At 45.7% G+C, this 24,261-nt stretch overlaps 1 protein-coding gene across 14 annotated transcripts in view; it reads right to left on the reverse strand.

Annotated features, from left to right (window-relative positions):
- The window catches only part of SNX13 (sorting nexin 13), a 558,687-nt gene that overhangs the window by 176,234 nt on the left and 358,192 nt on the right, over positions 1-24,261 (reverse strand). For 7 of the 14 annotated variants that reach the window (XM_085630906.1, XM_085630907.1, XM_085630909.1 and 4 more), the window contains one exon: positions 14,496-14,638. In XM_085630906.1, coding sequence (XP_085487032.1) covers positions 14,496-14,638 — 143 coding nt within the window. Of the gene's footprint in view, positions 1-14,495; positions 14,672-24,261 lie in introns of all 14 variants that reach the window. The other 7 variants (XM_085630899.1, XM_085630900.1, XM_085630905.1 and 4 more) reach the window with 1 other exon arrangement.

A 24,261-nucleotide genomic window follows, 5' to 3' on the forward strand; every position in this document is an offset into this window, starting at 1 on the left:
TAGACTACGACCACGATGAAGATCTGTTGCTGGAACAACTTCGGGAGCAGGTCCGCACCCTTGGCATTGACCGGGAGCAGGACCTGTGTGTATTCCTGCGGTGTTTAACTTTGCAGAGCTTAGCCTTGCATTCTCACGAGGCCTTTGTGTTTATTTGAGCACAGTCTTCATAGACCTTGGAGTTGTGCGCCAAACCCAAACAGCAGCAGCAAACCTTGTGGGAAATCCATCATAGACCTCTATTTGAGACCGGGTCTGCAAGGTTTAAACCCTGTAGTTTTAGGGGGTGTTATGTTCCCTTGCACACTGGTAGATTTGTTGACTAAAAAAAATAAAAAAATAAATACATCTTGAGGTAAAACAACTGCTGAGTAAACAATTGATTCAAATGATGAATAAATTAAGTTGAGCTCTAGGTCCATGTTTGAATGTGCAGAAAGAAAAGAACTGACATCCGTGTGTATAGGTGGTGTTTATGTACGGCTCCCTTCGCCACTTCTGGAGTTGGCGTGGCGCCACATGACACCACCTACTGGTGCGCAGGAGCAATGCTCTTTTTGAGTTTCTTTGATCCAGTCTGGCTTCTGAGGATATTCACAAGATGAGAAATCTGTGGCTAGTAGTATCCATCAGAAGTAATTAGCTAAACATTTTAGGTCTCGCCTTGCTATCGCGTAAGCGATCGCAAAGCGAGACTATTGTAAAAGGGCATTTCAAAGTGCTCCCAAAAAGCGGATTGCATTGCTAGCACGCGCACAATCACGCGCTTGGTGCCGCCATGTACTCCGCTTTTTTGGGAGCACTTCAAAGGGTTCCCTCCCCCGCCTGGAATGCGCTCCCCCGCCCCCAAGCGCGCGCGCCACGCTACGCCGGGCTTGTCTTGTTTCTCACTTGTTGCAACACTAACTGCCGTCATTTCAAAGCCAAAGTTCACCTGTTTTGAACCCTTTTACCCCACAAGGCTTTAATTATAAGGAAACTGATTTGGTTTGTATCTTAAACATGTCATCATTAAACAAAAGGGAATCTCTGGCGGTGCTATTGAGCCCCTCCCTTTTGCAATTCCTGCTGCAAAAATCACTATTTTCAGGGCGCGTGATGTAAACACATCTCCGATGATCATCCCGGATCGGAATCGTAAAGTATTTCCATCGCCCTGAAATCATAGACCCTACATACACATCATTAGCAAGTCGGCATATTTTGACTATTTCCAAAAGAAAAGATTTTACGCAGTACGAAAAAGCAAATGTTGTCTTCCCTCCTAGTTACAAATGATCCTGTCAACATGTCCTCACCGGCTCCGGGTGAGACCCGGCCATTATCTGCGCATCGCGCTCACATCTGAGCCTTCAAAGGCGGCCTCGGACTCCCCGGAGTGGAGCGATTCGTAAACACAGGCAATTAGGCAGCGCTGGTCTCCCAGTTTAGGACAGAGCCAGGAGATGCGCGGAATTTCAATTGAAAATTTAATAAATTATGGATGCGGCTCCCTAATAAAACCATTATCTAACAAAGTAGCGAGGGATGAAAAGAAGACGGATTCTCTTAAGAGCTTAGTAAATCAAAGGCGCCATTGTGGTAAACCGCACGTTATTGAAGCGGGCCTCTTGTCCTGCCCGTGCGCTTTTACACTGATGAGGACGGTCGCTGCCCCCGTCACCGCGGTTGCTCAATTTTCAGACACGGTTGACATTCCTGACTTGTTAACTATTACTAACGTGCAAAGCATTACTCGATGCTATGAGTTCTGTAATTAGATAACCCCCACACGGTCCCTCCTATCTAGCAAGTCCAACCTATATGCCATTACCTATAAAGTTCCTTCAGACAATATTTCCACTAGTTTCAAGACTATACTGTTATCCATCATTCTCTGTCTTTACTGCTTTGGCTCATGGAGTCTTGTACAGCAATTCAGGTACACAATATGGCCCTCATGTACCAAGTTTATCTTTTTCAGTTTTATACTACGCAAACATGACCCAACGGTATTGGAAAGGTGTATATAAATACAATAGTCGCGAATCCTAAATCAGAGAGTCTGTGACACTAAAATACTTTTTTTAATGTAGTAAATCAGTTAATAATTCGGAATATGTTTTATGAATCATTAAATGAGTTGAAAAAACATTAAGGAATTGGTATTTGGAAGGGGCATTTTGAAGGTGTTCCTTACAAATACTGAATCCTCAAGGTATGTATTGTTTCGAGACTGAAATCCAGTTGAACAAGCATTTACAATGCAATAGGTCTCGCATTTACTCGAGTTTGAGCTATTCACATTGCAAATAACAATGCCTTTTATTTGTGTTTTCGTTTTTCAAACATAAATAAAAGGCATCGTCATTTACAATGCGAATAACTTAAACTCGCGTAAATGCGAGACCTATTGCATTGCAAATGCTTGTTTTTAAAGTTTTTTTTATTGATCAATGCTCATCATACATGACATACTGAAGATTAGACACAATGACTTATCAAAGTAGAGGCCATCATCAGAGGCCTATACAAAGTTTCAGCACATGTTAATGGTAGGCAGCGCTTTTATGGCCAAATAACTCTCACAGAAACAGCAGGCAAGGCATTCCTTCAAAATGCATTGTCTGGCTCCGTCTGAATGAGCAGAGCCCACCAACAGTACCCCTGAACTCTGTCCAGGCCCCATACGCTTTTCCCTACTTTTTGTGGCAGCCTCAGTATATAAACTTCTCCGTCCTCTGGCACCAATCCATGCCAGAGACCCAGTCATTAATGCTCGGGGAGACGGCTGAACCCAATTGTCTTGCAATGCTGCACTTAGCCACCCCAGCTGCCATCTTTAGCCATAGTTTATGATATTTAGGCCAGTTTTCCTCTCCCTGTATCGCCAATAGGAGCCACTTCGCTTCAAGGGGCACTGGTCTGCAGATAACCCTACGCCAAACCTTTTGTATCGCCTAGCAGGCCCATATTATGTGAAAAAAGGTGGACTGCTGACCGCATACCCTAAGGTAGATCAGTGTCCCAGCCCTACCTATCTAATGCAGGAGAGTCCTCGGGTAGTATACTCTTTGGAGGATCTTGAGCTGGACCAATCCAAACCTGGATCCAACGGGCTCTGGAGAGCATCCAGCCAGTCCTCGTCATCCATGTGCCCCAGATCTTCCATCCAGTCTCTTCATAGGGGGACTAGCAAGTCAGGGGAATTGCTAATTAATTTCTTATAGATTATGGGAGATCCCTTTGGCAGGTACAGGATCTATAGGTAAACGGTCCTCCAGAGGAGAGTCCCCTGGTAACTGCTCACCCTCTACAATATGCCACCGCAGTGCATGTCCCAGGCAGAGATAGCGGTACTATTCAGTCTCTGACATCTCTAATTCATGTCGTAGAATCTCAAAGTGGACAAAGAAATGACCCCTCCACACGTCCACTAAGTGTTCTTTACCAATTTGTCACCCAGTTAGTGAACCCCTCCAGGGTGCTAACCTCTCAGAGTGAGTCGCTGTTCCACAACGGGGTCAAGGCAGTAGGTTTGTCATGTCATCCCAAAAATCTATTGCCTTCCAGCCACACCCTCACCACTGTGTCTGTATGGATTGGCAACATTTTCTTACTCCTACGGCAGTAAAGGTTTGCTTCATGAATCCCGTGAGCCATTGTGTCTCTATCAACGCTAATTAGATAAATCTTGAAAGAAATAATTTACAGTCATTGGCAAAACATTGGGACAAGACAAAGCACAGGCAAGTTGGGAAAGAGCGCTAGAAATATTTAACTGTGGAAACTATGATCTTCCACCATAACTGCTTACATACACGCCAATAGGAAGGATATAAAAGTGAGGTAGAATGCCCCATCTTCTTCCGTCTTCATTCCCTGAACCCCCACAACCCTGTAAGAGTGAAATGTCGCCCTCATCCAGATAAAACACCTCCCCGTATTTGTCTACCAAAATAGTAATAACCCCTGCCTAAATGATTTATTTATAACAAATTCCAAGTCTCAGTTAGCCCTATATATATATATATCTTACTTTTGTATTTAAACCAAGTTTCTACTATATGCCAATATGTTCGTACAGTATCACCATAACAGCAAAACGAAAGTGATGTATAATGACCTGATAGCACGAGTAATGACAAATCAGATGAAAATAAGTTATATAAATGATCTAACCCTTCTAATCGTTTCAAGGGTTTTGAGACTCCACCATACCAAGAGAACTTTGAAAAATATCATAAAATCGGGAATTGCAGCTGCAATGTTTACCTAAATGCTGAATAAAGTGCTTTATATTTTACGTGAAGTTTGAAAAATCTGGTTGTGCAATGCCTCGTGGTCTATTTTTTATAAAATTATTTTCCAAGTGCAACAATAAATCAAGGGTGGTCATTACTGTTTATGCAATGGACAGCTATAGTTTTGTCAATCGAACCAACAGTATGTTATGGATAGACGACATTATGTCAGGGATTGCCAGAATGTATGGACTGGAATGCCAAAATATGTTCCACAATAGGCCTTTATTATAATAGGGGTATCCCGAATGTTGTCATATATGACCTACATATGCCATGAATGGGTCACCATTATGCCAGGAATAGCCAGAATATGGCCATTAATGGTTACATTTTGTCAAAGGTAGATTACTCTACAAGGCATAAGAAAAAAGAGTTACTTACCTGTAACTGGTTATCAACTATTGGTATCTTTCATAGATTCACATGCCGGAATCATTCCCCGTCGTTGCGATGCGAGTCCCACAGTAAAATATTAAAGCAGTGCTTTCAAAGTTTCAAAGGCTATAATGGCCTTAAACCAAGTCAATAGTAGCCTATCTAAGTCCTTTTTCAAAAAGGAACAAATGTTGGAACCCAGCCAATCAGCTGCCAGTACCCTCTAGCACACTCTCAGCAGAGGCAGATTCTCTCAGATTTTTTTAAGTAAAAGTGGGAAGTAAGAATCTCAAAAATTAAAGAGAACTACCTCTACGGGGAGGAGGGTGGGTTGCATGTAAATCTATGAAAGATGCCAATTCTGGAAAACCGCAGTTACAGATAAGTAACTTATTTTCTTATCTAGTATTGGAGTATCTTTCACAAATTCATACGCATGAATCCGAATAGCAAGCAGTTCCCAGAATCGTACTGTTGTTACAGGAAGGAGGGAGACATGTAAATCATAACACTCCAGGTTACTGAAAAATAACAATGACATTTGTAAATACGGATTTACTCTTTCAAATTTTCGACAGCTTTAAAAAGATGCCTAGAAACAAAACATAAAACCTGAACATACTTATAATATTTAAGATGTATCCAATAAAGTGTTTAGCAGAATAAAATAATAGAATAATTAAAACACTGTTGAACTTCCAGTGTTAAAAAAAACTAACATTAGCGGCAGATAGGAAGCAAAGTTATGCATGTTAAGTAAGACGTAAAATTCCTCTTATCAAGCAAAGAGGCCCACCTCAATTGAAGAGATGACGCAGTACCGCTTGGCCCACAGCTGTATCCTCACGTTGCGTAGATAAGAGACAGTAATACTGCGTAAAGGTGTGGACACTTTCCTATGTCGCAGCACAGCAAATCTTTTCTAGTGTTACTCCAGCGAATAGAGCTGCCTATGTAGAAACGGCCCTGGTAGAGTGCGCTTTGGTACTTCTGGTTAAAGGCTTGTTAGCTTTGTCATGGCAGAATTGTATCACAGAAGAGACCCATCTGGCAACAGTGGCTTTAGTTACTGCTGTTCTTTCTCTGCCTTCTCCGTAGGCCACCACCAGCTGATCAGTCTTTCTTATTTCTTTTGTTTTATGCAGGTAGAATTATAAACAACTTTTAACATCCAATGTGTGTAACGCCCCTTCCGCTGGAGTAAATGGGTTTGGAAAAAGGATTGAAGTATATTACTGGTTCGTTGAGATGGAACTGCATCGGGATTTACGGGATAAAAGTCGAGTTCGTTCTCAGAGCTACATAGTTATCAGTGAAATGCAGAAAAGGATCCATGACCGTAAAAACTTGGATCTCACCTACCCTCCTCGCAGATGTGAGAGCCAGTAGGAGGGCTACCTTCCAGGTGAGAAACATGTTGAGCTTCCATTCTAGAGGGGGTGCATGCACAGGAGGGACGGCGCGGAAAAGGCCCCTCGTGAACTGCTTTATAAGACTAGAAGCACAGGGAGTGGGAACTTGAGTAGCTCTCCTATAACGGGAAATCGCAGCCAGGTGAACCTTCACCGAAGATAAAGTGAGTCCTGACTTTGTCAAAGAAAGGAGATAGGGCAAAATCTGTTCGGGAGGTGCTTGAAGTGGGTGCAAGTTATTTTGTTGGGGTCCAGAAACAGAATTGCTTCCATTTTAGGCGGTATGTCTTGTTAATGCTGTCCGCTCTGGATTTTGCAATATTTTCCCTACACTCCAGCGACATATCCAAGTCCCTGAATTCTAGGAACTCAGGAGCCATGAGTGCAAATGAAGAAAACTGCAGGTCTGGATGGTACACTTGGCCCTTCTCACTTGTCAGCAGAGATGGAGATGGTTGCAGGGGTACAGGCCTTGACTCCGACAGCAAGAGAATCTCCGGGAAGCAGTACTGCCTGGGCCATCGTGGCGCTATCAGGATCAAACAACAGCCTTCCGTCTTCATCTTGGTTAATACCCTGGGAATTAACAGGATGGGGGAAAATCCTAAGAATATATCACAGACCATCGCATTTAAAGGGCATTACCCCTCAACCCTGGTAGAGGGGAATCTGCTGGCATAATACCGGCATTTGGCATTCTCCGTCCTTGCGAAGAGGTCCAACACTGGTTTTCCCCACATTCGAAACACCTCGTCGAGCTGGGACTGCTCCAGCCCCCAATTGTGACAACTGGGCTGCTTTCTGCTCAAGTATTGTGCAGATCTCCGACATGCTCGGCCTGAAATGAGATTCCATGCTGCGTCATCCAATCCCATAGCTCCTGCGCTTCTTGAGATAGGGTGATGAATTTGGTTCCCCCTGGTTTATTGACGTAGTACATGCTGGTCGGCTTGTCCATCTGAACCAGTATGGAGGTGCCTGCTATCCTTGATAGGAAAGCCTGGAGAGAAAGGGAAAATGGCTTTGAGCTCTAGCCTGTTGATGGACTGATGTTTCTGCACAGAGAAGCATTTTCCCTGAATCTGTAACTCTTGCAGATGGCCTCCCCAGCCATCCATGGAGGCGTCGGTTGTCAGTATGAAGGACTATGATAGTGCAGAGAAAAGTAAGGCCCCTTACGAGATTTGGCGCGTGAAACCATCATTGCAGTGCATCTACCATTCGTGTTGTGATCTGTATTACTTCCACAAAGGATCGCTAGGCTTGTTGCCATTGCATGTGTAGCTCTTCCAGAAGAGGCCTCATTCTCAGTCTGGCTAGTGGCACCAGATCTATTGCTGAAAAGCACATCCCTTGGAGCGCCTTGTACGTTCGCACAGAAACTGACATTTTTCTTGATATGCTGTTCATTAACTCTTTGCAATTGAATCTGCCTTTCGTGTGATAGGAAGGCTTTGCATTGTAGGTGTCGATGGATGCTCCAAGGAAGTATATGACTTGACTTGGATGGAATGAAGACTTCTCTTTGTTTACAGGGAGTACCAAATTTCTGAACAATTGAAGGGAGGTGTTTGTAGCTTGACTGGCCTTTTGTGTTGGTGCTTTGACCAGTCAGTCGTCGAGATAAGGGAAAACTTGGAGCCCTTGAGAACACAGGGCTGCCGCTATGGGCGCTAGGCACTTGTTAAAGATTCTTGGTGCCGATTTGAGACCAAAAGAAATACCTTGTATTGGTAGTGGGTACAAGCCACCATGAATCTTAAGAATTTCCGATGTTTCGGAGGGATGGTGATATGAAAATATGTCTTCCATGTCGAGCGAGGTCATGAACTCTTCTTTGTTTAAACAGCTTAGGACCTCGGAAAATGTTAGCATCCTGAACGTTTGTTTCTTGAGAAACTTTTTGAATTTCCTCAGATTCAATATTTGTCTCCATTCCCCTAATTTCTTTTTTATTAGGAAAAAACAAGAATAAAAACCTTTTCTTTTTTTGCGACATCGGGACTTACTCTATTGCTCCTTTGGCAAGCATGATTGAAGCGTCTTTGCAGTAGTCAGTGGGCGCTGAGTGAATTCTAGAGTGTGACCAGAGATCTGTAGTTATTTTGCGCCAATGGTGGAGGTCACTGGACATCTTCGCACCCACAGGTTGGGAAGGGAGGGAAGCTGGGTACCCAGGCATGATGATTGCTTCCTATTTGAGTCACAACCTTGTTGAGGCATCCGTTTGTGGCCTCACTGGCAAGAGAAACCAGCTGTAGACAACTGACGATAAGATGGAGGATTGTAGGACTGCTGGTATTGTGATTGGTATGGCTGATAGTGTTGAGCCCCCTGGTAACCTTCCTTGTAAGGGGCAAAGCCTCATTCTCTAGTCCCTCTGAAAGGAACCTTTCTGTATTGCAATGTGACCAACAACTTCACTTGGTGGTGTCAGTGTCAGTCTTAATCACCAATAATGCCTCAATGTACTTTCCTAATAGGGAATCACCATCGAAAGCCATATCCAAGACTTTAGTCTGCACCTCAGGTCTAAAGGTGGTTGCCTTCAGCCATCCTTGTCTTCTGAGCAAGGCAGCTCCAGCCAGTTGTCTAAAGCCAGTATTGGCCACATCAAGGGCGCAGTGAATTGTTTCCGAAGCTGCACGCTCCCCTTTCAAAAGTATATTCCTTGCATCTTGTCATCAGGTGTCCGGTTCATTAAATGTGCCATATTTCTTCTCAATACGGGGTGGCAACGGTGGTATGGATGCTGGAGTCTTCATAATCTTAATGCCTTCCTGCCATATATGATAATACCAATATATATTTGGTATGGGGAATAGCGATTTCCTTGTGTCCTCCTTAAAATCATATAAAAAACAATTGGTCTGCTTGACCACAATAGGCAGATGAAACCTGTTAGCTGCCCTCTGCATTAAATTATGAAATCCTTCAATATCCTCCAGAGGAGAATCTGATGGGAGCTGTGGAGGGAGTTGGAATGACCTAATCGTACCACGGATCAGGAGCAGAGATTGGATCCGGCAGCTCACCTTCTTTCTCTTTCCTCATCCGAAGAGGAGGCATCCGGTGCTCCAGGGTCAGGAACTTTCACAGGTGTGTTTGGCAGCTGTGTACCTGGAGGATCTGATTGAGGTACCCGCCTGTCTGGCTGATCCTGTTGCGGCAGGAACGGCTGCCGGTAATCCGCCAGCATAGCTTGCAGATCCAGTATCAGTGACAATGGCAGATGGGCCATGTCCCTGGGGAGCGTCTCTGGCTGAAAATCAAATGAATGGTAATCATGTGGAGCCATATCCCCCTGCTGAAAGTATTGCGATTTGTCATGGTAGTCCTCACTCTATAGTCGACAGTGTTGTCCTCGGTACAATCCACAGTGTCGTCGTCACCAGAAGTGTAGTCGTCGTCGACGGGACAATCGTCGACGAGTCCGTCTTCGACGGTATCTTAGTCGATAGGGGATCGTCGACAGTCTTTGATGATGGAGTTCTCGTCATCGATGCTCTCGTAGACGGTATCGGAGTCTGGATTGCCGCTGTCATCACTGTTGCCGTAGAAGACAGAGTCCACGATTTAACACTCATTGTCGTCGAGTGAGGGTACATCATCAATGATGATTTTTGTAAGAGATTCCCGCCCCACAAGAACTGAAAAGGAGGCTCTTAGATGATCTCCTTCATTTCTAGATGGCTTAGAAGGCACAGATGACGCCGGTTCCGAGGAATGTTTAGCTCCTTTGTCTTTCTTTGAAATCTTGGTATCCTGGGAAGGCTTATGATGTTTCCTTCACCGGATTGTCTTTAAATCTGGCCCTCTTATGAGATGTGGTGGATCTCTCACTCTCATCTGAACAATGCATCTGGTGTTAAGTGGTCTGAAGCCACAGCAACAACCTTCCCTTTCTGTCCTAAGGGTTTAGACGATAAGGTGCGACAAAATTTGCATTCCATCACCTCATGCCTTGGGTAAAGGCAGTAAATACACTCCTTATGTGGATCATTCACGTGGACTCCTTTCTTACCACAGGTCCTACATGGGCGGAAAAGGCCTTTCTTGTCAGACATGATGCCAAGATTTGTAAAAGTTCAAGAAAAACAGTAGCACTCAGGGAGACTCCCTTCCACACGAAGTGTGGTGAATATCTGAGAGAATCTGCCTCTGCTGAGAGTGTGCTAGAGGGTGCTGGCAGCTGATTGGCTGGGTTCCAATATTGGGTCTTTTTAAAAAAAAAGACATAGATAGGCTACTATTGGCTTGGTTTAAGGCCATTATAGACTATGAAACTTTTAAAGCATTGCTTGAATATTTTATCGTGGGACTCCCATCTCGACGACAGGGAATGATTCAGGCTTGTGAATTTATGAAAGATACCCCAATACTGGATAACTGTCAATTCCAACAATATATCCGGTGTATGTCACTATTGCAAGGGAGAGCCAGAGATTCACCAAGAGGGGCCACAATATGTCAAGTATGGACACTCTTAGGCGAACGGAAGCCCCATGGAACAACCTACATTTCCTAACCCTTTCATGCAATCCTTGACATTCATACTCTCAATCACACACATGACTCACTATCTCTATTGAATCCAGTGGAACTGGAGGCAGCTCTACTCTGGTTTCATTGAGACCTTCGGAATGAGTGGGAACAATACTGCAAGAGAGATAAGAGGAAGCGATCATAAGTGACATTATATATGGGCACAACACACGTCACTTCCGGCGCAGACAACACTGAGAGGGAGTCATCTACACCATGTACTGGTACACAGAGGTGCTGTTCAAGAGTTTCCAGATCTAATCTGATGCCGGGGAATATTCTAAGGTGAGGCCTCTGCAGTTCGAAATCTCTGTCAGAAATGGAGGAATTTTCCTATTAATCTGCTAAAAGGCCACCATTTTTAATCTGTCTTCTTACGAATTAGTTTACCATCTGAAAGGCGATAGGTATAAAGGTATCTTGAAAGCACCCTTTTCCTTTATCTTAATTTGTTGTTCTGTATTGCCGATCAAAGGTTTGAACTGCAAAGGGTTTTCTTAAGGCATGACCTTTGGCTCTGTTTTGCCTAACAAACTGGAAGATTTTGGATAGCCAGAATTAGCCCCAAATTACAGTGTTCAGACAGGGATAAATTGTCCGCCTCACTCCCACTATTCTCATCCCACAAAGAATGTAGATATTCCAAGGCATCCGAGTCTGAAAGAAAGAGGTCCATGAAACTATTAAAGACCTCAAGTGTAATACGTTTCTAGGAAGGCATCTGCACCTCATTAACATAGTTGCAAAAACAACAATTGATGGAGAGAATGCAGAACAATGTCATACATTCACCCCAGTACAGAGATCTGGGCCTAAATCCATAGTTTTTTTGCTCACCATGCCATTCCAGTTTGGACCCAGCCATATGCAAATCAGTCTTGATCCTGCGCCCAATGGGAACAGTCCAGCCCGAACTGCCTGGCCAGGTCCTCCCTGGACTGGAAACAAGCATCCTAGGACCGGTTTCGGACTTTCAGCCCTCATCAGCCAGGATAGCTTGACTCCAGCGGCATGGAGAGCACAGGACTAAACTGGGGTGGCATGGTGAGCAAAAGAATGATGGATTTGACCCAGATCTCTTGACTGGGGGTGAATGTTTTGATTTGTTCTGCATTCAGTCCATCAATTGTGTCTCTTTTGCTTTCTCGCCCTAAGTGCGCCAGGTATGCCCAGACGCGGATCCTGGGCTCACTGTACTACTGGAATCAAGCTATCCTGGCTGAAGAGGGGGTGAAACCCCGAAACCAGTCCTAGAATGCTTGTTTCCGGTCCAGAGAGGACCTGACTTGGCAGTTCGGGCTGGACTATTCCCATGAGGCACAGGGTCAAGACTGATTTGCATATGGCCAGGTCTAAACTGGGGTGGCATGGTTAGCAAAAGAATGATGGATTTAACCCAGATCTCTTAACTGGGGTGAATGTTTTGATTTGTTCTGCATTCTGCCCACCAATTGTGTGTCTTTCATTAACATAGTTGGTCACCTTCTTTTACGCAGTACGACAAGGGTTGAGTCTGTTACTGAAATCAAAGTAATAACTAATGGAACAACAGATTCTGGACATGGCACTGTAGGTGCTAAAGATACAAAGGCTAACTTCTTGAGAATGACAGAATGTTAAGTGAGTAGTACTGAGCAGGGAGCCAAGAATGGCGCAGATACAGGAGGTTGAGGTTCAGACAGCCTAGGGCTGATGTCACTAGTATCCTTATGGATGCTGTCAGAGCCAAAGAAACTGCACATGTAGTAGCATTTTAGGGGGTATACTAGAAGGTCTAGCCTTTCTGGTAAAAGTGACCAACATACCTCTCTGATCAAGGGATGCAACAGAAGGAGGAAAAGTCACCTATATTTCTCTAAGATACTAATTGGCTGGAAGGACAGAAAGCTCCACTCTGACCCTCTATTTTAGTATCTTTGAATCATTTGGCATGAAGAGGAGGAAATTTGTGTCATTTCTATTGCATTGACCTTGCAGCATGGCTCCTATGAGGTGAAAGGGATTTAACTGTAATTTTGAAGTCCAGACCTACTTAAGTACAGCCATAAACAAGTTAGGCCTTGTTTAGAGCTAGGCTTTCGAGACATCCACTCAAATTGTAACGGATATTGTACCCACTGTATTACAAGCACCATAAACCATAAGCTAGAATCATTTGTAATATGGTGAAAAGGACACCTGCCATGTTTTTGATGGCGTATCCAGTCTACCAAGCTCTAAATAAGGCCCTTCGTCTTCTAGTGAATTCCTGTGCAAGCTTGATCAAGTCTCGGTGGCTGACTGTTTTAGGAGCAACCAGATCTGTTCGAAATTGAAGAAAAGGGCAAAAACAAAAAGAATAGGACTGGATGAGCGACAGTTCCCACCATAAGGAAGGAACTGACATCACCAGTGTTGATATGGCAGCTTTATAGATCCCACTCAAATAATTTGCTTCCTGCAATGGCATAATGAGAGTTAGAGAAGACTGGCACTGCAACCGCTGTCGTCTGTTACAGGGAATTGTCAAAAATTGTCTGGATCATGCAGGAGGACTGGTAGGGTTAGGTTGATGAATCTGGTGGGTGGAGTTTCCATTACAATCTCTTGTGTCTCACACACCTTTTTTCCTATAACTTTTTTCTCTTGAGAAAATTAACAAACCAGTATACTCCTGCAGTTTCTATAAACCACCTCCCCAGTGGCAGCTGGTTGGGAACGGGGGTGGTGAGGCGGACTGGGTTTAAAAAATATATATATATTAAAAAAACACTTACCTCCTGAGGGCCGCCGCATCTCTCCTACGCAGTCCCAGAACCAGGAAGCATCCAGGCTCCGCATAGCCAATCACAATGCAGCGTAGTGATTGGTCTGAGAGCAGTGGATCAGCGCTCAGATGGGGTTAGGTAGTCTGTGCATATTCCCTACTATATGGTCCATTACAGCCAGGAATATGCAAATTGTGCATGACCGTTTGGCCGGGCCAAGACGGCTGGCCAAGCAGTCGTGTGCACAGTCCACTCCTCCTCCCTGAGCCATCAGTCCGGCCCACCCTAATCCTGCCCAGCAGCAACGAAAAATAAAATGATGACCTAGTTATTATCATTTTATTTTTCCCTTTTTCACTGCAGTGGGGCAAAGCTCCTCCGCCATAGCGGTGGAGCCACCATTACACCTCCCAGTATAGCTGTTTAGATCTACTGGATAAGATACCAAAGCTTCCTTGATGCTGCCTAATCTCCAGCCTAAAACCTCACAAAACATACACTGATTATTTCTTTGTAAAATGCACTATGTACCTCCCTCCATACCTGTATTCCTCCTAGTGCATGTGAAGCTTTCTCTTGTTTTATACACTTCGAAAATGAATAGAAAATACTGAACAGTTCCTACAGTCAGGAAGGAGGGTAGGGCCTTAGAGGATTTGAAGGAGTCTTTTTTCTAATGTTTCACCAACCACAATGGCTTCAGAAAGATATTTAAGCAATAAACATGTTTTTGAGTAGCCAAATTAGAATGGCATAAAATCCTTGAAGGTGACCAACAGCTTTATAAGAGTTTGTTAACATAACATTACACTTAATCTTTTACCCTGCTACATGAATAGTACAAAGTCATGCTAATGCACTTAAATAATGTTCAACCTGAAAGAATTCCAGGAGATTTTTTTTCCACTGACAGTTAACTTACAACCTTCTAGTTTTTCTTTTGTTTCTGTGGCGAATAAGTGGAATATTTCATTTTATAAAACTGCTTGTGTGTGATACATGCATGTTATAAGCAACTTAAACTCATTAAACTTTTCCTACCACATTGTTTTGTACTGTATATACATGTTAACTAGGGTGAATACATAAAATAAATAACATACAGTAGCATCATCATTAAAACATAGTACCTGCTCAGTGATCCGCATGTGAAAGTCATGGAAGTCACTGTAGCGACGATATGTCTTCCATGTTTCTTCCATGCCATCTATTGTCCGTCGATGTACTGTGATCGCATATAGTGCATATGTCTTGCCATGATCATTACACACTCCTGCCACAGCATATGGGTCACAGTCAGCATAGACTAGGTATTTTATAAAATGAGTAGACAAAAAACGCACAAAAAGGCAGAAGGACAGAAGGAAAAAGACAATGTGAAATGAGAGTGCCTGAAATGACAAGAGCAGGATAGTCAAGGGGAGCACAGGAAAATTATGGAAGAGGTAAAGAAAGATGGTACTGAAAGTGCTGTACTCAAAAATTAGAATCAACGACGCAAGATCACCCGGCACATATTCTGTGTTGTGATAGTCACATCTGTATAAAAAAAGAGAACCCTTGGCCTATCATTCACTGCTAATTCTATACTTAAAAGCTGAGGTAGTTGTCAACACATATTTCATCTGTAACATTGAATACTCCAATCTCTAGGAAAAGAAGACAAGCACAGTTAGTAAATAGAAGATATTCACGTGTAAGAATCCCCAACATTCACTGTTCATGTGGATATTTGTGCATTTCAGTGCAGGGTCTAACTATGTTCAGCAAGGCCTTGCTTCCAATTAGTGAAATCACCCTGCCCCATGGCTGCGATTTCAAACAGTCCCAACTACACATGCTTATTGCCATCTCATGATGTGCAACTGTTAAGTGCATGGCTGTTCTGGACTTTCTGGATAAATGACAGTATCTACTACCAAAGTCAATGGAATTCATTAGGTCTCGCCTAGGCAGCGCGCATGTGCTGACCTAGGAGGGCATTTAGCCATCGGTCTGCTCCTTTTCCCCACACTCGTGCTTGTGCTGGCATCCACCTTGCGGGAGCGAGCAGCAGAGCGCATGGTAATTGAAAACATATGGCTCTCGCGCCACCGCTGCTCGCTCCCGCAAGGCGGATGCCAGCACAAGCGCATTTGCTTGCTCGCTCCCTCACGCTTGTTTTTCTGCTTTCAATCAAGACGCACGCGCTTGCTTTGCTTCGGCTCAGAGTGTCAGCAGCTGGAGTTTGCATGCCTGCTACGGTTGTTCACTTGTTTCCTCATCTCTACCCTTCGGTTATTCTCTCTTGCTCTCAAATGCTTTTTTATCTCTTTTCTTTACTCTTTTGCACGTCACCCTTTCTTGTCTTCTGTATTTAGTCTCCCTAAGCCATTCACTCTTGTTGTTGCCCTCATTTGCTCTATTTTTTTCCATTTATGTTGCTCACTTCTTCCACCCTCCCTTCATGAAATGCCCCATTTGGCTCGCCCGGTCGCCCCTCTCTTGCTCTACCACAAGCTATCTCACTCTTTCTTCTGCTTCTACGAACTTCTCTCGTGCTAGGCTGCCCCCTAACATCCCTATGCTTTTCTGCTCTCCCTCCTCCACCAGGTCATGCCCTTTGCCCCCCTCCAAGCTCCACTTTTCCGCTCCCGTTATTGCCCTGAAGACCTCCTGACCCTTCTTTCCCCATGCTATCCCCCTTCTGCGCCTTTCATCTTCCCCCAATGTCTCCTTCTGTATTCTAAGGTCTCCTTTCCTTCTTTCTTCCTTCCCAGACTCCTATTCCCTCAACCTCATGTAACTCACCTGTGAGCGTTCTCCCCTCTTGCCCCTCATGCTGTGCTCACTCTCTCACTGCCCCTCCCCCCATCTCTGCGAGTCTCATACTAACTTCCTCACTACTTTCTTCTCTCTTCACCATCTTTTCTCTTCACTCATGCTGTCCCCTTCTCCCCCCCGGTTCTGCGGCAGTCTTCCCAGTCTCCCCCTACTTGAGGAGGTGAGATCGGCCACTACTGTACCCCCCCTCCCAGGCCCACATAGGGGATTGTGCAATGTGCACTTCTGAATTTGGTGAATGGAATACTTTGCATTTTTTCGGCTTCCTGGAGGTGCTGCCAGGGGCGTGCGGCAGGCACCAGCCAGGGGGCCGCACATCTTGTTATGATCACTGCTGCAGGGCCTACGCAGCCTCGACAAACTGCGAAGTGTCCCAAAGCTGAAAGCAGGATGGAATTAAAATCAGATTGTTTTTATTGTGCCCGGGCCCAGAACCACTGCATCCGCCCCCTTCGGAGAGCTGCGGTTTAGCGCTTCAGCCTTATTCGTTTACTTGTAATTACTATCCTTGCCCATCTTTGCTGTGCAGTCGGTCACTTGTGGCTCTCGTCAGGACCAGTCTGTGCTTCTTTCTTGGTTCTGGTCCGTTATTTGCACCATTAGTTTAGTTGTGTGCTATCCTCACGTTCGTGTTTGGTAATAAATGGATTGATTTCTCCTAGCTCATCCTTACCCCCTGCGTTTGCCTCGCACTTGTGTCGCTGTCCAGTTTCTCTTTTTCAGCTTTTTTCTGGTCAGTTTATTGTGAGACCTTGTTTCCTTTTGCTTTTCCTCTCATGTTTAAGTCGCATCCTACCCGCGTTCCATGGTGTGGTTTCTAGTCCTCTCCTTTCTGTGCTGCCCAATTGTCAGTTGTTGCTCTGTTTAGCTTGTCTGATTCAGTAGATTTTTAAATTTTTTATTTTTGTTTTATTTGACAAGTTTTATATAGCGCTAGCTTGACCCGTGTGTATCAGAGCGCTTTACATACACACAGGAGAAAAAACAAGCATTGGCATAGCAAATAGGTCTCGCCTTTGGGACCTTATAAGTGTTTAGCCATGCAAAAGTTGATGTTGTTCCACCAAGGATATTGTGCTGGATAACTAAACACTTCTAATGTTGTAAATTGAAACGACGATGTGATTAAGCATTTACTAAAGACATTAATTCCCCTTTTATAGATCGTGTTTTCTCTGTTATGTTGACCGAAGTTCGGACTCCATTTTGTATTGTCATGCTTCCACGTGTTCCCCACGAGAAGAGTCCAACCTCTGTGTTAGTTGCTCTTGTAATCTGCCTAGTAACAGTCTATAAATAGCTCCTTTGTCCATTTGGCACATGCCCAGACTTGACCACATCTGTTATCAGTTAGCCTTGCTTGACCACGTTTTCGCGGGCTCAAGGAGTGTGTTAGCTCCGCCCACATATTGATTCAGTATCGAAAATGACCATAAATGGTAATGTTCTTCGGCCTCATGTTGTATCCACCCACTTATGAGCCCCTCTACTGTGTATAAAAGGGGACCATGTACGAAGGTTCTTTGTGCTACTCTATGCAACACTGAAGAGTGTTGCGTGGATTGTAGGACCACCCTTAAGGGTTAATAAATGCTGTCTTTGTACTTTGCAGTTTCCGTGCCAACTTCCTTATAGATTCCATTACAGGAGAGCGAACCCTTGTGTCCTGCGGGCCTAGCTGGGGCCTGTATTCATCAATTGGCGCCCGTCACGTGGGGCTCATCGGCGACTCGGATGCTCGAAGGACTGGTCGCGACGAAGGTGAGGAATTTGGCCGGGGACGTGATCACTGCCAGCGGCGTCTTAGCCCTGGCATCCCAAGGTTTTTCTTCCTTCCCTTCTGAGCTGACCGTCTGGGTGGCGCCGGTCCTCGACTGAGACCTCTTCTGTCGGTCTTGCCGTGAAAGCCGTTTGGGCGATTGTGGAGCTTGGCAGTTGGAATCTGGACTCTTGATTGGTAAGAACCGGTGTACGGTACTTGCTCCGAGTTTTTGAAGCCTGATCTGGCTATTTGAGTTTGATTTGTGATGACTAGTCATATTTTGTATTTGTCTTTGTGAATATATATGCGTTGCAACACATATAGGCAGGTAATGTGGAGAGATTTCTCCGGAGCTGTGTAACTTTGAACGGCGCAACGATTAAGTGCCATTTTTTCTATAATATTGCATATTCTGCATTATTTCTGAGCATGCCTGCTTTCAGCGCACTCCGTAAGTGGTGTTGCTGTTTCGGAAACTGGTTGAACCTCGAGGAATCTGCTCCAGCTCCCCCGGAGGGGACTCCTAATTGGGATATGTATGTGAAGCATGGTCTTTCTTCCATAATGTACAGCACAGTATGGAGGAAATATACCAAAAAAGATCCTGAGTTGCGATGGCCTTTGTATGGATCGTTTGATATACGTAAGATTGAGTATGTGGAACAGTGTATGTGTAAGCGACGTGCTCGTCAGGATATGTTTGAGTGTGTGCGGTTGTGGGTGAAGGAGGTGCGTGAGCGAGAGAAGCGTGAGAAAGCGCTGTTTGATAAAGAACAACGGAAGAATGATCATGTGCGAGCCCAGGAAGCGAAGCGTCGGGAAGACAGAGAACAGACAGAGAGACAAGAGAAAGAGCGTAGGCTGCAAGTTTCGGGTCAATATGCTGTTCGGCAGCCACTTTATCCTGTCCTTAATAATCTTGATGATGATTTTTATTTACTAGATCGCTCTCCGCCCCCTTATGTCGGCGCATCTGCTCCGAGGCCGCAAGATTCTGTCCCGGGTACGGGTAAGGTAGATACGCGGTCCATGTTATCGGCTGAGCATATGGCTGAGCTTCGGCAAATTTCCTTCCGTGCACTTAAGGGTAAGGTGTCCGTGGATGAATTGTTCCATACTTGGGGGTCGTGGCAGGATAGAGAGAGATTGTATTTTTTGAGTCATTTCGCTGAGGAAGTGATTGCTGCTTTTCGGAAATATTCTAGTGTCTTTGAGCCTGAAGAAGTGACATCGGATGCTAAAGCATTGCATGATGGTGTTTTTTCTCCCTCTAAGGCTCCTGATACGGCTCGGCGGCTATTCGCCTTGCGGGACGCGGTGCTGGCCCATAAAGGAAAAGCGCGCCCACGAGCAGGGGAGGAGACGCAGTCGGATTCGTGTACTGCAGAAGGCCACTCATCCACCTCTCAATCAGATAAGAGCGATCTAGTGCATGCTAAGCCAATGCGCGAGGCGGCGCCTTTGTATGTTCCTCCTAAAGGAGCGGGGACTAGCTCGGACATTACCTCCGCCGATGCTAAGGGATATTTTGTGTATAATTGGGTTTACACTCCATGGCATAGGGCTGATGTTATGGCATTGAAGAATGCGCTGCCCGACCCCCGCAAGAATCCAGCGGCCTTCTATGAAGAAGTTGAGGGGGCCTTGAATTCTTGCGTTATGACTTTAGCAGATATAGATTTGTTCTTTGGGCTTATTCTACCACCAGATATGTGGCGATCTGTGCGAAAGGTAGATGATGTTGCCACTTTTAAGGCTCGATGGTCTGAACTGGAGGATGAGGATAGGGAGAGGAAGCCTGCGCAGAAACCGCCCCAGAATATTTTAGATCTCCCTGCTGCTATTGTGGCTAAGTTGAAGACCATTATCCCCCCTAAGAAGATTGACTGGAATATGTTAGCTGCATGTAAACAGAAAGTTGACGAGTCAGTTGCGGACTTCTTTACGCGCTTTGAGGAGACGTTTCATGATTTTAGTGGACAGTCGCTTACTGACGATACGGGACGCCACCTTTTTGCGGATAAATATGTGGCTAATCTGCTGCCGGCAGTTGCGGCCCGTCTAAAAGCGAGTGAAAGTTCTTGGTCCTCCGCTACACCGACGGCCCTCCTGACTATCGCCCAGTATTATGAGCGTCAGGAGCAAGAAGCAAAGGGCCAGGAGGAAAAGAAATCGAAAGATTTGAAAACAAAGGTGATGTTGGCACAAGTCTATGGCCCGCCTCGACGGGGTAGTAATAGAGGTAGGGGAGGATCTTATGGTCCTCCCTCGGGCCGATCTGATTTGAATAGGAACCAATGTGCGTATTGTAAGCAATCGGGTCATTGGGCTAGGGACTGCCCGGTGTTGCATGCATCGCGTCAGGGGCATACCCACGGTGGCCCGCGAGGTAGAGGGGGTTTCTCGAACTTTCGAGGGAACTCTAACGAACAGGCTCGTTTTGACTCTGCTGGGCAGCACCGAGATAGATCAAATGTTTTCGATCGCCAGCATCAGTATCAAGCGTCAGGGATTGACCGGTCGGGGTACCATGACTCTCAGCATGCATAGGAATGCGTTGGATGGGGGTTAGAATCAGTTGAGGTGCCGGTCGATCAGAAGGGCCCTTATGTATCGGCTGAAGTTTTGGGCTCTACTGATCAGTTCCTAGTGGATACAGGAGCGACACGTAGTGCGCTATCTAAGCAATTGGTTCCGGGGGCTCCCCCATCCGGCTTAATGGTCACATCGGTAGGGTTTGACGGTACACTCTCCCGAAGCCCTCTTTCACAGCCCCTCATGTTTAAGGTTGATTCTTTTTCTGCACCCTGTCCGTTTCTGCTTGCCCCGTACACACCGGACAACATTATGGGTCTTGATATGTTAAAGCATTTTAGGGCTACGATCCGCTGCTCCCCTGCTGGTGTGCGGGTAATATTGAATGACAATTACCCCCGATCAGAACGGATGTGTGCGATGTCAGAGGATGCGCTGTTAGCTACCCTCCCTCGTGCTTTGTGGGCAACCTCGGATACTGATGTGGGACAAATGGTGATTCCACCGGTCCACATTAGCGTCCAGGAGGGGGCGGTGTTACCACGCCTCCCACAGTACCGTATTTCTCAGGAGGGGGAGGAGGCTCTTATACAGATAGTGCAGGATTTGATAGCGGTAGGGGTAGTGGAGGAAGTCCCCTACAACATTTGTAACAGTCCGATTCTTCCCATACTGAAAAAGGATACGGATGCCAGAGTTTATCGGTTTATAATTGATTTGAGAGAAGTGAACAAGATCGTGATACCTCAATACCCAGTGGTTTCCGATATCACGACGTTGCTTACCTTGGTCCCGCCTACGGCGACCATGTTCTCAGTGATTGATTTGAAGAATGCCTTCTTTTCCTTTCCCATTCACCCTGATAGCCGATATCTTTTTGGGTTTACATTAAATAATAGATCTTATCGTTTTTGTAGGATTCCCCAGGGCTACACAGAAAGCCCTAGCATTTACAGTCAGGCTTTGAAACGACAATTGGATTCCTTTGTTCTGCTCGAGGGGGTCGCCCTCATTCAATATGTTGATGACATCTTGCTGGCGGCTGACACCCTGGAGTTGTGTGAAAAAAGTACGTTATCCTTACTTTCTTTTTTAGCGTCCCACAATCATAAGGTATCTAGGAAGAAATTGCAATTCTGTAGACCAAAGGTGACTTATTTGGGTCACCTTTTGTCTAAGGAGGGACGTGCACTCACACCGGATCGTATCCAAGTAATTTTGGATACACCGAGACCGTCCACACAGAAGGATGTGCGTGCATTTTTGGGCCTCGTTTCTTTTTGTAGACAGTGGATATTGGGGTTTTCGCACATAGCTAAGCCATTGTTAGCCCTCTTGACAAAGGACACGCCTATCCCAATCCCTTGGTCAGATGAGTGTGATACTGCTTTTCAGCAACTCCGGCAGGCCCTTTGTTCAGCACCAGTGTTAGGGACCCCTGATTATGCAAAACCCTTTTCGTTGTATGTGCATGAGAAAGATGGATGTGCATTGTCAGTTTTAGTGCAGATGCACGGCGATAAGCAGCGCCCTTGTGCATATTTTTCGGCTGTACTTGATCCTGTCGCCCGAGCATTACCAGGGTGTTTTCGCTCGGTTGCGGCGACAGCTGTGTCAATACGCCAAAGCGAGGGAATTGTGTTATCTCATAAGCTGTTGGTATTAGTCCCCCATGCTGTCGATGCACTGCTCAATCAAACGAAGACGCAGCATTTGACCAGCGCCCGTTTAACGGGATATGAGTTGACGCTTTTGGCTCCTCATATTACGTTGAAAAGGTGCGTAACGTTAAACCCGGCAACATTGTTGCCATACCCCGAAACCCAGCCTGAGGCGCGGAAAGCGCATGATTGTATTCTCGTGACTGAGGAACAAACAAAGGGTCGTATTGATCTCCAGGATACGCCCTTTCCAGATGTAGATGGAGAACTGTGGGTGGATGGATCATGTCTGAAGCTACCAGATGGTACGACTTCAGCAGCATATGCAATTACCACATTACAAACGATAGTGGAGACAGCACGCATACCACAGAAATCAGCTCAAGCAGCGGAACTGATCGCATTAACACGAGCATGTGAGCTCAGTACAGGACTATGTGTGAATGTTTATACAGATAGCCGCTATGCCTTCGGAGTAGCGCATGACTTCGGCCTACTCTGGAAGGAGAGAGGGTTTTTAACGTCACATGGAGTACAGATAATGTATGGAGAGTTAGTTCATAATCTTTTAACTGCACTGACATACCCAAAGAAAATTGCCATCGTTAAGTGTAGCGCCCATAGGAAAGTAGTTGATAAAGTTGGAGAAGGGAATGCGTTAGCAGACCGGGTAGCACGGGAGACTGCGATGCAGCCCGGTACTACTGCCATGTATGTAGTAAAGTCACAGGTGGAAAGATGGCATGATGCGAAGGAGGAAGTGCGAGAAATGCAAAGGATCGCTTCTGACAAAGAGCGGGAACAATGGGCTAGTGAGGGAGAATTGGACGATGAGGGTTGCTGGAGAAATAAGCAGATGGATAGATGGAAATTACCCACGGCTTTTGTACAACCTATGGTTCAGATGGCACATGGGCTAGCACATGTTGGAACTTCCGCAATTGTGAAATTGCTTACCCAAGTCTGGGAGCATCCAGAGATTGCTAGCACAGCGAAGAGGGTGGTGCAGACTTGTATGATCTGCCTGAGGTATAACCCAGGAAAGGGTACTCGAACTCCAGCAGGAGGGTTTGTGACACCCACTGCACCCTTTGAGGTTTTGCAGATGGATTATATCCAGCTGGAGCGCTGTAATAATCTGAAGTATGTTCTAGTAGTGGTCTGCGCTTTCAGCAAATGGGTTGAAGCGTACCCTACGAAAGACAATACTGCAATGACTACTGCGAAGCTGCTGCTGAAGGAGTTTTTCCCCCGATATGGCGTTTGTAGACTTCTGTGGAGTGATAACGGCCCTCACTTTGTAGCGGATGTTATAAAGTATGTCTTGAAGGGCCTAGGCATCACTCAGAAGTTCCACGCCGTGTTTCACCCTCAGTCTGCAGGCCTAGTTGGGAAGTATAATGGTACACTGAAGCTTAAGATCGCCAAAATTCAAGCTTCGACGTCTTTGACTTGGCCAGACGCTCTGCCACTGGCGTTATTGTCAATTAGATCGGTACCGCACTCTCGAACTGGCCTTACGCCATATGAGATTGTTTTCGGACGCCCAATGAATATTTGGGGTCCACCAAGACCTAAGGCTGTGTATGATGTACCTTGTGTAATGATGAGCGATTATCTGGCACAGTTAACGGATAACTTGGTTTCTATCCATCAACAGGTCCGAGAGGCGCTCCCTGATCGGTCTACCGGCGAAGGACATGGTCTCCGGCCCGGTGACCATGTCATGGTGAAAGTCTTCGACAGAACGAACAGTTTGGAGCCGAGATGGGTGGGCCCTGAGCAGGTCCTCCTCGCAACAAGGACGGCTGTGCGAGTCTCCAACAGAAAGAATTGGATCCACTCCCTGCACTGTAGGAAGGTGCCGCCCGGATTGGTGGAGCCTGCCGTGCTGACCGATCAACGAGAAATCTTGGCTGCAGAGACAGGCCGTGCTGCGGAGCCAAACGCCACTGAGGAGCTCTTTCCGGACCACGCGACTCCTGGAGGAAGGCGATATCATCTTCGACCAAGGAAGTGAGTTTTCCAGTACCGGGACATACTGTCAGAACGGCCCTTGGGTTAGTGAAACGGAGAGCCGATGAGGCAAGGGGGGGGGATCAGCCCTGCATTAGT

Source organism: Triturus cristatus, chromosome 10 (genome assembly GCF_964204655.1).
Source record: "Triturus cristatus chromosome 10, aTriCri1.1, whole genome shotgun sequence".
NCBI lineage: Eukaryota > Metazoa > Chordata > Amphibia > Caudata > Salamandridae > Triturus > Triturus cristatus.